The sequence below is a fragment of the Salvelinus sp. IW2-2015 genome, linkage group LG15 (assembly GCF_002910315.2).
Source record: "Salvelinus sp. IW2-2015 linkage group LG15, ASM291031v2, whole genome shotgun sequence".
Classification (NCBI taxonomy): Eukaryota; Metazoa; Chordata; class Actinopteri; order Salmoniformes; family Salmonidae; genus Salvelinus; species Salvelinus sp. IW2-2015.
This window is the reverse complement of record NC_036855.1, coordinates 17,660,138-17,673,526: the sequence shown is the minus strand read 5'-3', so window position 1 is coordinate 17,673,526 and position 13,389 is coordinate 17,660,138. Positions and strand designations below refer to the sequence as shown.

Here is a 13,389-nt window from a genome sequence, read left to right as displayed (position 1 = left end):
AGCATACAGCTAGCTACACAGCACTTTAAAAAAGTCAGGTACAGGTTTCTTTCATCATAGTGTTCGCTGTATGCATATTGTGTGTGAATTGTGTTTTGTGTATTGCTGAATTGTCATCTGTTGATGTGATTATGTAGGCTACAGGTTGTGTTTTGCTAAAGTGACAACATATCGGCATGGTCTGTTGTGGTTGATCAAAACCCAGGGCACAGTTTCTAAACCAGTGGTCACCAATTGTTCGATCGCGATCGACTGGTTGATCGCCTAGTCATCGCCAAACTCCGCCTACCCGGCAGACCAGGGCTAGATCGAGTGCGCCTACTCTGCTGGCCAATCGGATAGCTCACATCACCGTGCCTACAAGCTTCCAAGACAGGAGGACCCCGGCGACAGAAAAGTTTGATACTAGCCAATGTGAGAATTCATAACTTTTAAAACCATGTTCAGATAAATACTTTTAAAGAATACAGTAAAGAGTTGCTGTTTATATGAGTGAATTAATGACAACGTTTTTATTCAGCACTGTCAACACTGTTTTTATTCAACACTATTACAAAACATAAAATGCGCTTCTCTATACTTCCACTCACGCTGCAGCTACAATAAATGAGTTAGCAAGTTCTTCGATAGACGCATTTTTTTATTTAATCAAATGTAATTTGTCACATTCGCGGAATACAACAGGTGTAGGTAGACCTTACCGTGAAACGTTTACTTACAACCACATAACCAACAATGCAGTGTTAAGAAAAATAAGAGTTAAGAAAATATTTACTAAATACGTTTTCAAAAGTAACACAATAAAATAACAGTAACGAGGCTATATACAGGGGTACCGGTGTTGTGCCGAAAATCTCACCCCTGCCAGAACCCCCTTCGCGTGAAGAACGCGTACGCACTCAATTCTTCATTGCTCGGATTTGTTTGCTAGTTGGGATTTCTGATCACGTTAGGCTGCGTATCATTTTATTTATTCATGTCGGTTTGATCGCGGGGGTGGCACTAGTAATGTCTGCAGTTTTCGGTTTGACTATATGTTTCAAGTGTATTAGTCTATAAATAAATCTATTTGCCAAAATTCATCATCTCTCCCATGTCTTATTCGACTAGTAGTTGTTCTTAAATGTTTATTGCTTGCCTACATTTTTCTCCCTCATCTATGTTTAATGTAACTCTAGAGTCTAGAGTAAAATACTTTCTATAGAACTCTAGCCACAAAATTAAGGAAATTAGAAGGGGGTGGCTAGAGGCTAGAGTCAAATACTTTCTGTGGCACACATCAGAGTCAAATACTTTCTATAGAACCAACTTCACGTCAGGATAGGCAACCGAAATTAATAATGAATGTGTGTGTGTTATATTAAACATAGAGGAGGGAGTAAAATGTAGGCAAGCAATAAACATTTCAGAACAACTACTAGTCGAATAAGACATGGGAGAGATGACGAATTTTGGCAAAGAAATGTATTTATAGACTAATACACTTGAAACAAATAGCCAAACCGAAAACTGCAGACATTAATAGTGCCTCCCCGCGATCAAACCGACATGAATAAATCAAATGAAACGCAGCCTAACATGATCAGAAAAATCCAGACTAGCAAGCAAGTCACAGCAATGAAGAATTGAGTGTGTGCGCGTTCGCGCGAAGGGGGGGGGGGGGGTTCTGGCAGGGGTGATCTTTTCGGCACAACATCGGTACCAAGTCAATGTGCGGGTGTCATTTGAGGTAATATGTACATGTATGTAGGGGAAAAGTGACTATGCATAGATAATGAACAGCGAGTAGCAGCAGCGTAAAAAAGAAGGGGGGTTAAATGCAAATAGTCTGGATAGCCATTTAATTAACTCTTCAGCAGTTTTATGGCTTGGGGGTAGAAGCTGTTAAGGAGCCTTTTGGACCTAGACGTGGCACTCTTCTCGACTGTCTGGGTGTGTTTGGACCATGGTAGTTTGTTGGTGATATGGAACTTGAAGCTCTCGACCTGCTCCACTACAGCCCCGTCGATTTGAATGGGGGGGGGGGGGGGGGGTGTTCTGCCCTCCTTTTCCTGTAGTCCACAATCAGCTCCTTTGTCTTGATCACATTGAGGGGGAGGTTGTTGTCGTCTCTGACCTCCTCCCTATAGGCTGTCTCATCGTTGTCGGTGATCAGGCTATTAGGCTATTATTAGCAGCTCGTCGTGTCTGTTTTAATATTGAGGAATATTTCACTTTCTCTGGTCATAGCATGAATTTGTGCATGAGGCAGATGCAATGCGACTCGAGTTTCGCCATCAGGTGGAACACATTGTCCCCTCTCTCTGGTCAGTCTCACAACTGAGACTAAACTCGAGAATTGATAACAAAATACATCTCTGACTTCAGTGCGTTCAAGACAACTGGGAACTTGGGGGGGGGGGACGAGATCCAACTGGGAAAAATCGTTTTGAACGGACATCCAACTCGAAATTCCAAGACGGAAACTCAGCATATTTCCAGAGCTCCGACTTTCCGATCTGAAGATCACTTGCAAATGCTACACCTGATCTATTTTGTTATCAAAGCTCCAATTTTGAAATAACCTACAATATGTTCTGAGAATAACAATATTGGCAGGACGGGCATAGAACAATAGCCACTATGCTGTGATAATGTTTTAGGCCACATTCCTACAGAACTGTCTTTATTTAGTAAAAACAAATTTGCTGTAGATCTCGGCTTGTTTTTTGATTGCGAAAGTGATCTTGACTCAGAAAAGGTAGGTGACCACTGATCTAAACCATCTTTGCCCAGAGAGCCCTCATATGAAATCTAAGCGTCAAATGTTACTACGGCAACGTTATTTGTTCATTCATTCTTTTTGACAAACCCAGGGTGCACTGCAAGCACGCTGCGTTGGACTCTCCTGATTGGCCAAAATTTCAGACATCAGTTGCGTTCCAGGTCGTCCATATTGTAGTAGCGCTGCGCCGGTTATCAGATCACAAAATGCCTGAGAGGGGGTTTTATCTTATCGAGAGCCACGTTGTTTCGTATCATATTAATGTTCTTCCTGAGAAGTTAGACACTTCTCCTGACATTGTGAGATCGGATCATCTGTACAGCACAACTACAATAAATACGACCTGGAATAGGCCATTGCATTACAGTCGTTTAAACCCTTTTTTTTTTTAAATTGATATCACTTTCGTCCTTCAAGTTTGCACAAAATACATCGCATACATGTGGACTGCAAATGTCGTTTTTATGAAATTCGTATATACATTCTATTCTAAATTTTTTATTTTCGAAGATTAATACAATTACGAATAACTCCCATTAGGTGTAATTGTGTGTACCTTTCACCTTCTGCATTTTTCCAACTAAACAGCTTTGCATCAAACAGACCCTTAGCTCGTTGATATACAGTGGCGGTATGGAATTGAATCCGATGCATTTCTATGAATATGCTAAACTCTCTCACTCTCTCTCTCTATATATATATATATAGCGTCAAATATATATATATATATAGAGAGAGAGATTGAGATACATTTTTCAACTAATGCCATGTGATTGGTTGTCACTTCAGTCATTCACTCCCTCTCTACAGTGAGCCAGCATGTTCACACCCTCTCTCGACTCAGCCTTCATGCACTGTGTGTGCATCGGAGGAAATCAACGTCAGTCATACCGGTTTGGCAGAGAAGACTAAACGGTCATTGCTGTTAATGAGAGCTGCAGTGTAGATTGTGGACTATTCGATTTACATCTAGAAGCAAACAGGCATAGAAGCAAGTTGCACCAAAGATTTTGCAACGTAAGAACCTCATATTCCGCTAGAGCTTCTGGGAACGTTGATGACCGAGCAATAAGTCAGCTAGCAAGCCACATAGATAGCTTTTAGCTAACAGATAAGACTACTCTACTCTAGCTAGTTATAGTGAAGGCCAACGAGGCTGTTCGTTTACGTGAGAGTATTTGAGATTTAGCCATGTTTAGTGTTTGCGAACATTTGCCAGCTGCAACCATTCATCAGTCATACTTGGCTAATGTTAGCCAGATAGCTAGCTACCTAAATATATTTGACTAACGTTACCTTATCTGGGGAGGGGGTGGGAGGGTTTTGTGCTGTCATTTATGCTAGTTGGCTAGCTACAATTGATGCCTTCTCTCACACAGCTTCCTTGGGCCAACTCGTGTGTGTCTGCTTGTTCCAAGCTGTGTATGGCAATGCGGCGGGTAACGGTGCCATTGGTCGCCGGGCTGGTCATGGTGGTGGTGTTGTCGCTGCTGGCTGAACACTGTTGGGCGGATGGTGGGGGCCTTGCTGAACGAGTTATTTGGGCAGTGAACGCTGGCGGGGAAGCTCACACAGACATGCATGGCATTCATTTCAAGAAGGATCCATTGGAAGGAAARCTTGGGAAAGGTGAGTATGTAGGCATGGCTGGGTCATCAAAATGGCTCTATTAGATTACTATTCCCTGTTAATAATAGCAAATGTGACTGCTAAATTGAATTGAACGCTATAGGCAGCTAGTCTGTGTGAAATTAGCTACATTTGTAGCCATTTGGCTAAAAGCAAGTGAAATATTTGCTTCTGCCAGAGGGTGATCATATGGTTGTAGAGATGTGTATTTCTCGGTAAGAAGATATTTCAAGCTGACTCATGCATTGTTTTGACTTCTGCTATTTAACCGATTTAACCCAATGAATAGTCAGTATTAGTAGTGCTGTTTGTTGAGCTTCTCCTTCGAAAATGAACCATCTCATGGAAGAATAGTAAACTCAACTGTAATGTTTGTTTATTTTATTTTTATTTAACATTTAACTAGGCAAGTGATAATGACTGATATTCAGAAATGTATTTCTTTCAAATCAATTGGAAACTAATAACATGAGCAGTTAAAATGAAACTATATTGAGGTAAAGGATATATTGATGACATTTCTTGTTTGATGTATTATAGCCACTATGCTTAGTTCCACTCCATGTTCATAGATTTTTTTTTTAAACAAACTTAATTCTGAAGCGACATTTCATATTGTTTCTGACATCCATCCCAGTAAAACTAAAGACCAAATGGGTCTGTCTGCAAATAGAAACCAGACAGTTAAGGAAACATTGACACTTGACACAGGTATATCGCATCTCACTTGCCAGAACAGATAAGTCATGAATATTTTAACAATCCAAGCTATGGTTAGCCAGCAAGTTTGCATTTCACGTTTTTAAAATGACCTTATCAGCCAAAAAATGCATGTGCTATTTTCCTGGTTTTCACCGTTTGTGTGCAAGTACAGTAAATAAATGTATGCAGCCATCACTATACTGTTCCAGTACATGGGTAAGCAAATGGGCTTGTATTATGTAAGCTTATGCAAGGAGTGTGTTGGGTGCATATGTGACAGAATTGCTTATAAATCGACAACATAGTGAACATTCTACTCTGTATTTCCCTCTAGCTTCAGATTATGGAGTGCGTCTGCCCATATTGCGCTCTAGTCCCGAGGACCAGATTCTCTACCAGACAGAACGCTACAATGAGGATACTTTTGGCTATGAGGTGCCGATTCGTGAGGAAGGAGACTATATACTTGTCTTGAAGTATGCAGAGGTCTACTTTGCTCAGTCTCAGCAGAAGGTACCACTCAGCTTTCCAATCAAATCATCAAAATATGTTTTCAGTTTAGATCTCAAAGTTATCACTACTGTAAACAGTAAGTCATAGTAATGTTATTCTAATTTCGCAGCAAATAATGTTGTTCAACTTAGATATTGATAGTCTCCAAAAAAAGACCGTTTCCAAAATATGTTTTATTGCAAGTTAATTTATTAGTAATATATAAATACCTTTGACATTCTACAGGTATTTGATGTGCGTCTTAATGACCATGTGGTGGTGAAAGATCTGGATATCTTTGAGCGGGTGGGTCACAGTACAGCTCATGACGAGATTGTGCCCTTCTCCATACGCCGCGGTAAACTGAGTGTCCAGGGGGAGGTGTCCACCTTCAACGGCAAGCTCACTGTGGAGTTTGTCAAGGTGTGTTGACACGACCGAAGTGTGTCACTGCTCAATGTTTTCTCCTCTCCTCCTGACCCATTTAAAAAAATATTTTTCAGATGTGTCCTCAAATTAAAGTCGAGCACTAAAGTGATTACCTGCACACAACTCTGAATGTACAGTCGTGGCCAAAAGTTTTGAGAATGACACAAATATTCATAACACTCCAGCCTTGAGTTTTGACAAGGCTGGAGATCACTCTGTCATGCTGATTGAGTTTGAATAACAGACTGGAAGCTTCAAAAGGAGGGTGGTGCTTAGAATCGTTGTTCTTCCTCTGTCAATCATGGTTATCTGCAAGGAAACACGTGCCGTCATCATTGCTTTGCACAAAAAGGGCTTCACAGGCAAGGATATTGCTTGCCTGTAAGATTGCACCTATATCAACCATTTATCGGATCATCAAGAACTTCAAGGAGAGCGGTTCAATTGTTATGAAGAAGGCTTCAGGGCGCCCAAGAAAGTCCAGCAAGTGCCAGGACTGTCTCCTAAAGTTGATTTCGGCTGCGGGATTGGGGCAGCACCAGTACAGAGCTTGCTCAGGAATGGCAGCAGGCAGGTGTGAGTGCATCTGCATGCACAGTGAGGCGAAGACTTTTGGAGGATGGCCTGGTGTCAAGATGTGCAGCAAAGAAGCCACTTCTCTCCAGGAAAAACATCAAGGACAGACTGATATTCTGCAAAAGATACAGGGATTGGACTGCTGAGGACTAGGGTAAAGTCATTTTCTCTGATGAATCCCCTTTCCGAATTGTTTGGGGCATCTGGAAAAAAGCTTGTCCGGAGAAGACAAGGTGAGCGCTACCATCAGTCCTGTGTCATGCCAACAGTAAAGCATCCTGAGACCATTCATGTGTGGGGTTGCTTCTCAGTTAAGGGAGTGGGCTCACTCACAATTTTGCCTAAGAACACAGCCATGAATAAAGAATGGTACCACACATCCTCCGAGAGCAACTTCTCCAACCATCCAGGAACAGTTTGGTGACGAACACTGCCTTTTCCAGCATGATGAAGCACCTTGCCATAAGGCAAAAGTGATAACTAAGTAGCTCGGGGAACAAAACATCAATATTTTGGGTCCATGGCCAGGAAACTCCTCAGACCTTAATCCCATTGAGAACTTGTGGTCAATCCTCAAGAGGCGGGTGGACAAACAATAACCCACAAATTCTGACAAACTCCAAGCATTGATTATGCAAGAATGGGCTGCCATCAGTCAGGATGTGGCCCAGAAGTTAATTGACAGCATGCCAGGGCAAATTGCAGAGGTCTTGAAAAAGAAGAGTCAACACTGCAAATATTGACTCTTTGCATCAATTTCATGTAATTGTCAATAAAAGCCTTTGACACTTATGAAATGCTTGTAATTATAGTTCAGTATTCCATAGTAACATCTGACAAAAATATCTAAAGACACTGAAGCAGCAAACTTTGTGGAAATTAATATTTGTGTCATTCTCAACTTTTGGCCATGACTGTATGTTTGTTTAATCCTTTCTCTGTGTCACTAATCTTTTTTTTGTGCAAATAATGGTAGGACAGTGTTTCTCTGTATGTTCAATTGACACATGGCTTTATCTCTGCTGTGAACTGATAACCTGCCCTTTGTTTTCTTAGGGTTATTACGACAACCCCAAGGTCTGTGCTCTGTATGTGATGAAGGGGACATTAGATGGTGAGCCTCATCAGTCTATTAACAGGAGAATATTCATTAGTGCCAGTGAAAAATAGCATTTTCTAAGATGTTGTCTAAATAATTCTGAAATTATTTAAAAAATTGTAATGGATTGTTGTATTACAAAATGATTGCTCTCTTTTTTAACTCGCATTCCTTTTCAATAACATTATTCATTGGCTGCTCAAACAATTAATTGTATGCACAATCCAGTCTAAAGACATCACACCCTCTCCTCAATGTCTTACCTCTAAGTTCTGCATGAAATTAATTTCACTCAACCCTATCTTTGAACCCATGATCTCTCCCATCTCTATATTTTCTGCATCTCAGATGTACCAAAACTTCAGCCTCACCCTGGACTGGAGAAACGTGAAGAACTTGAGGAGGAGGAGGAAGAGGAGTCTGAGGCAGGAGAGGAGGGTGGTAAGAAGAGTACCTCGACAGCTCCCAAGTACAGGGTCCAGTCAGGCCCCAGAACACCAAACCCGTATGCGGCCGACAATAGTAGCCTCATGTTCCCTATCCTGGTGGCATTCGGGGTGTTCATCCCTACACTCTTCTGCCTCTGTCGGCTGTGAGAATGTAAGATAGAGGGGGAAACAGAACATGATGGACAAGAGACTNGGGGGGGGGGGCAAGGAAGAGACACAAGGAAAGTCAAGGCAAATAGACAGGAGTGAGCACGAGAGCCAATGGTGATAACAGTGGACAAAAAAGAGACAACAAATTTGGAATGCAGGGCAGGTGACAGAATAAAATGCCTTCCTCACTGACTTTAAGGTCACAGAGAAAAGGGGATGGAGAGAGTGAGTTTGTGTGTTGTACATCTTATACATTTCCACCATGTTGCACATTACCACATCGCAAAGACATGATCTCGCATGAGACCGGATTGACCACTTTCAAACCAGGTTTGTCTTGTCTTGCAGGAAGAGGCTGGGACTATACTGAGGGGTGCTGAAATGTGATTAGCTGTCCCTCTTTATAGACTAGTATGGCTTTGGATGAGGTGTGGCTTGAAGTGAATGCAGATAGGCTGCTATGCTGATCAACAAAAGTCAGGCCCAGTATTTAGTCAGAGATGATACAGGAGATAATATCCAGAAAATGTATTGATTCTTACAAATTTGGAAATTGAAGATATTTTGTTTTAGAGAATGCGTGTTTGGTGGAGATTGGAGGGGGCAGTGGGAGATGGTTGCCAATTAGGCTTTTGAATGTTTTTGCTTGCTCTTTTTTTACTTTATTTTTGGGCTTGATTATCACCAAACTTAGCTAGTGTTGTAAAGCTACAATTTATTTGAGCTTTTGATACAAGCTGTGCCATAATTTGTTGAGAAACAACATACTAATAATTTCAACAAGTCTGTACTGTTACAGCCTCAGCCTATTCCATAGCGGAGAATTGATGTTTCATGTGCTGTTTGAAAAGAAGGCTGATTGTGTTTTCACGTCTAAGGAGGGTTTCACAATTATGTTGCATAATGTGTTTTAAAATGCATGTGTACCTCCATGGGACTATGCTGTGCTGTTTCATATAACAATGCAAGTTTCCTCAAATGTGGTCACAGGTAAGAAGTCCACTTGTTGTGCTGGCATGCATAACTATCTGTACTAGCAGGTACCTTTTGAGACAGCTAGACTATAGAGTTATCAGAAATTGCAGGGTAACTTTTTCAGCCACTTGTCTTCCAGTGCTTGAAATTAAGGGCGTCCTGTTGTCCCTGGGACAATAAATGTCTACGGTTCAAAACGGACTTAAAAAAGCAATGAGGCTGATAAAACAGATCAGACCGTTTAGCTTAAAATGTTGATTAAGTATTATTTCTTCATATTATAAGCTCAACCATGTGCACATGGCTGTGCTATGTGGGAAGGTTCCAAAATGCAATTAGCGGTGAAAACAGTTGCCAAAAGTGCACTACACGCGTGAGTGGTTTCATGTGACAGAGATAAAAAAAAAAAAATCTGTTAGAAATGAAGAAAGAGGGGAGATCTAAAGATGCATCAACTAGCATGGGTTACTTATATGACTAGGATTATTCCTTTGGCTGCTCGACAATAAAATTTAAATAATGTGAAAACCAATAGAACATTTGGCATGTTAGGTGTTTATAAAATAATTACTTCAACATTTCTATGGTTGTATTTTGGCTAGGCTACTTTTAACAAGGTAAGCCATGCTTCATAAAATAACATAAAACATCCAGGTTTTAAACAAGTTTATGGTTAAATAGTTAAAATGCTGACCACCTCTGCTCAGATTCAAGGTGGGTGATGTGTGGTGCGCAACAGGCACTGTCCTTCACTCTCTGGTTTTGTGACCATTTGATCTGAACAAACCGTGCCTCAAGCCTTTAAACGTTAATGTTAATTTTCCTTCATTATATTTGTCAAAAATGACTGGTGTTTGCCTATATTTATGTAATTAACAGTCTCATTAAAGTTTGGCTACATTTTACAGAGCCTCCCTCATGTCAGCATCGGTTTGGACATGAAGCTGCAGCCAATATGCATATCACCTAGACTTTGACATGTAGGCTTTTTTTTATTTATGTACATGGAAAAATAGATTTGAATGTTATTCCAATGTTGGCCCCTCTGATTTAATTCTGATCTGAGTAATTGTTTGATATTGTGCTAAAAAAAAAAAGACTTGTCCATTCAGACAACTCCAAATCTATATTATTCTTCTCTACTTTTTATTTTATTTTACAATTTTTTTAACTTGTCCCGGACAAGAGGACAAGCCTTAATGTTCGAGCCCTGGAGTGTTTGAATCCTTTGAGGGTTTACATGGTGTTCAATCACATTTATGAAACCCTCTAACTTGTATGTGTTTTCCACTTAACGGTACATTAGCTTGGTTTGCATCTGGTGAAAGGCCACCTCTGAAAGGTTATGTGAAATAGTACAGAGTGATTTAGTTAGTTGCTTTGCCAACACTGAGGGACCTGGTAATTAAACAAATTCTCAAGCGAGTGGGACAGGTCCCGAATCAGGAACATGTCTGAATTGTCACAGAGATGCATGTAGTGTAGTCCTTTGTCATGGTCACTGCCTTTTCCATTCATGACTGTGCATGCCTTCTTTTGATTCACCAAAGTGTTTTGTGTTGTAGAATTTTGTTCTATAAAAGTCCCAGTAATCCTCTGTTCATAACACTGTGATTGATATAATTTAGTTTAACTCACAATGTTGGTGCTGGAGTGATGATTAAGTACTAGGTCAAGATATAACGTAAACATCAGAAGTTATCCCAATACAGTGTGTCATTAGAATGAATAACCGGAAGGGCTTAAGCATTTTTTTTTGTATTTATTTACTATTTATGTAAAGTTCTCATGGAAAAACTGCTGGATTCTTTTAGTATATTGGAATATAAATGTAGGACTTACAAGTGTGTGTGTGTGTGTGTGTGTGTGTGTCAGCTATCCATGGCTACACAGCTACCAAGAAGGTTAGAAAGTGAGGAGTTAGAAAGAACTAGTTATGTTACACATCTTTTGCTAAGGCCAACCAAGATTGTTAGTGGTAGCCTAAATTGAAACTGGCTTTGAGTAGAAATCTTAAGAGCAGCCTTCTTAACAATTATTTTATTGCATTAAATTGTGATTATCCCAGAGAAAAGTGTTTATAAAAGCCAGCTCCCCAAATTAGTTTGAAAAGTGTGCAATCAGTCAAATCAACATGATGTATAAACAGTGGGCTTGCACCAGTCTTAATTATCATCTATATTTACTGTGCACGTGTGAGTATCTATAGATGTGTGTACATGTTTCACTATTGGGAATATTTTCCCTCTTTCCCATCTCTCCATGAAATAATATTTTTTTAAAGTTTAGGCCAGTTTATTATTATAATTTTTTTGTCTGCTCCCTCTGATTCCTTTCCAAAGCTGTTTAAAAAAACTTGCCTTAAAGTGGACGGCAGCATTTTGTTATTACTAATCTCTAAGGTGTTCCACGGACATATCCATATGTCCTTCAATACAGTTAGCCTGGAAGTCAGTAGCTGCATGTTTCCATTGTTTTAGTGTGTCTAACTGCCTCTGTATCAGGAACATAGCTCTTTCCATGAGGGACAAATCTTTTACCAAGCCTATTACACTTGCCTCTCCACACTTGTCATTGGTTTTATACTTGCTGAATACTTGACAAATAGATGATCCAGGTGTTTTAAATTCTCTCTCACTCTTGTGGTTTCCCCCTCCATGTTCCATGCTGGTGGGGAAAAAACAGCAAGGGAGAGGTTACAATACTTGGTCAACTGATAGTTGTTTGGCTTGTTTTGTATAAAAAAATAAATTTAAAAAAAGAATCTATCTAATAAGAGAGAAGCACCTTTGTTACTTATTTGAAAAAATGAAAAAAAGTTTATTTAATTCAGTACCAAAGTTATCATCTTTTGTTGGCTAATTGAAATCGCTACACAGTTGCGTGTGTATATACTGTAAGGTACAATATCACACTTATTGTAGTGTGACAGCGGTTATTTTCTAATCTAAATATTGTTATTAATGAGGTGTTTTTAATGGTTCGTTTTAAAGAAGACTGGCATTTCTGCTGGGGATAACTTACAACGGTGGCACTGTAGAAAAGGTCTTGACTGACCGTACTGACTGTCAGGAAGAGAGGAGATTGATGAAGCATGGAATTTTTTACATTTATTGTATAGTTTAAGAAAGGGGTTTAATCTGCGATTATTTGCTTAATGACTAAAGGATTTGTAGCTTTTAATTTTTTCTCAGGATCTGTTTTGTTTGACTTTTTACCAGGATGTTTTAGTGGTGTGACTACTTGGTTTATTTTCAAAGCATTTGTCTGTCATTTGTTGTGTGTACATTTTATTTTAATTGAATCCCTGTTGCCTTGAATTTGAATACAGTTGTGCATTATCATTGTCAGCTTTGAGGTTCCTTTTTTTTTTGGTGTGCTTTTGATTACTTCATTGGATGTTTCATTTATTTATTTTTTGCACACCAAAGTCCTAGTGTGCAAAAATCCTAACCTTACTTGAGCTCACCTAAGATAAGAACCAAATACTTGCTACACCACTCTCCCATTAGCCCTACTGAGGTGCAGACGGAACAACCATACACTCTTGTGCAGTCCACACACAGTCTTATGAATCACAGAATGAGAGTGAATTAATTAGTGTGAATGTGAGAGAAAGCGATCAATGTCCATAAGGAATCCTACTCTACTTATTGATTTCTCCCACCCCATGAGGGCTTCATGCAGCAGGTGGACTGATGGAGTCCTTTGAGATGCCCCCTCCATACTCCGTTGTGGCTCTACAAATAACATCTAAGTGGGAACTGCTGATAAATGCTGTCTCTTTTTTTAATAAATGTGCTATTTTATCTAACTGGTGTTCTGGCAAATGTTTTCCATATGATTTATCTCATGTTTTACTATCCTTGGGGTTATTGTAGTACCCCTCATGTAACTGAACTGTTCAACATGCTGTATTGAGATACTGTAGTCATAAGTAATGGGGAAACCCTAGAAGTAGAATGAGATTATATTTATATTGGGGAGACATGTAGAGAGAAATGACAGTAATGCAGATGAGAGATGTAAGAAGAGACGTTATATTTTATATAAAGGTAGTGCATGGGCAAATTACATAAGTATGGTCAAATTGCTCAATATACTAATGAAGTTGGACCATACTC

At 39.7% G+C, this 13,389-nt stretch overlaps 1 protein-coding gene and 1 long non-coding RNA gene across 2 annotated transcripts; both read left to right on the top strand.

The window, feature by feature from the left end:
• Positions 1-3,622: 3,622 nt before the first annotated feature.
• On the top strand, positions 3,623-8,338 carry LOC111973942 (malectin). The gene is made up of 6 exons (XM_024001394.2): positions 3,623-3,781; positions 4,144-4,393; positions 5,430-5,608; positions 5,834-6,010; positions 7,649-7,706; positions 8,040-8,338. The coding sequence occupies exons 2-6, from the start codon at positions 4,189-4,191 to the stop codon at positions 8,285-8,287; spliced, it is 867 nt and encodes a 288-aa protein (XP_023857162.1). The 5' UTR covers positions 3,623-3,781; positions 4,144-4,188; the 3' UTR covers positions 8,288-8,338.
• Positions 8,339-9,728: 1,390 nt separating this feature from the next.
• Positions 9,729-10,392, top strand: LOC111973941 (uncharacterized). Its single transcript, XR_002878658.2, has 2 exons — positions 9,729-9,817; positions 9,868-10,392. It is a non-coding gene; the product is annotated as an uncharacterized lncRNA (long non-coding RNA).
• Positions 10,393-13,389: the final 2,997 nt, after the last annotated feature.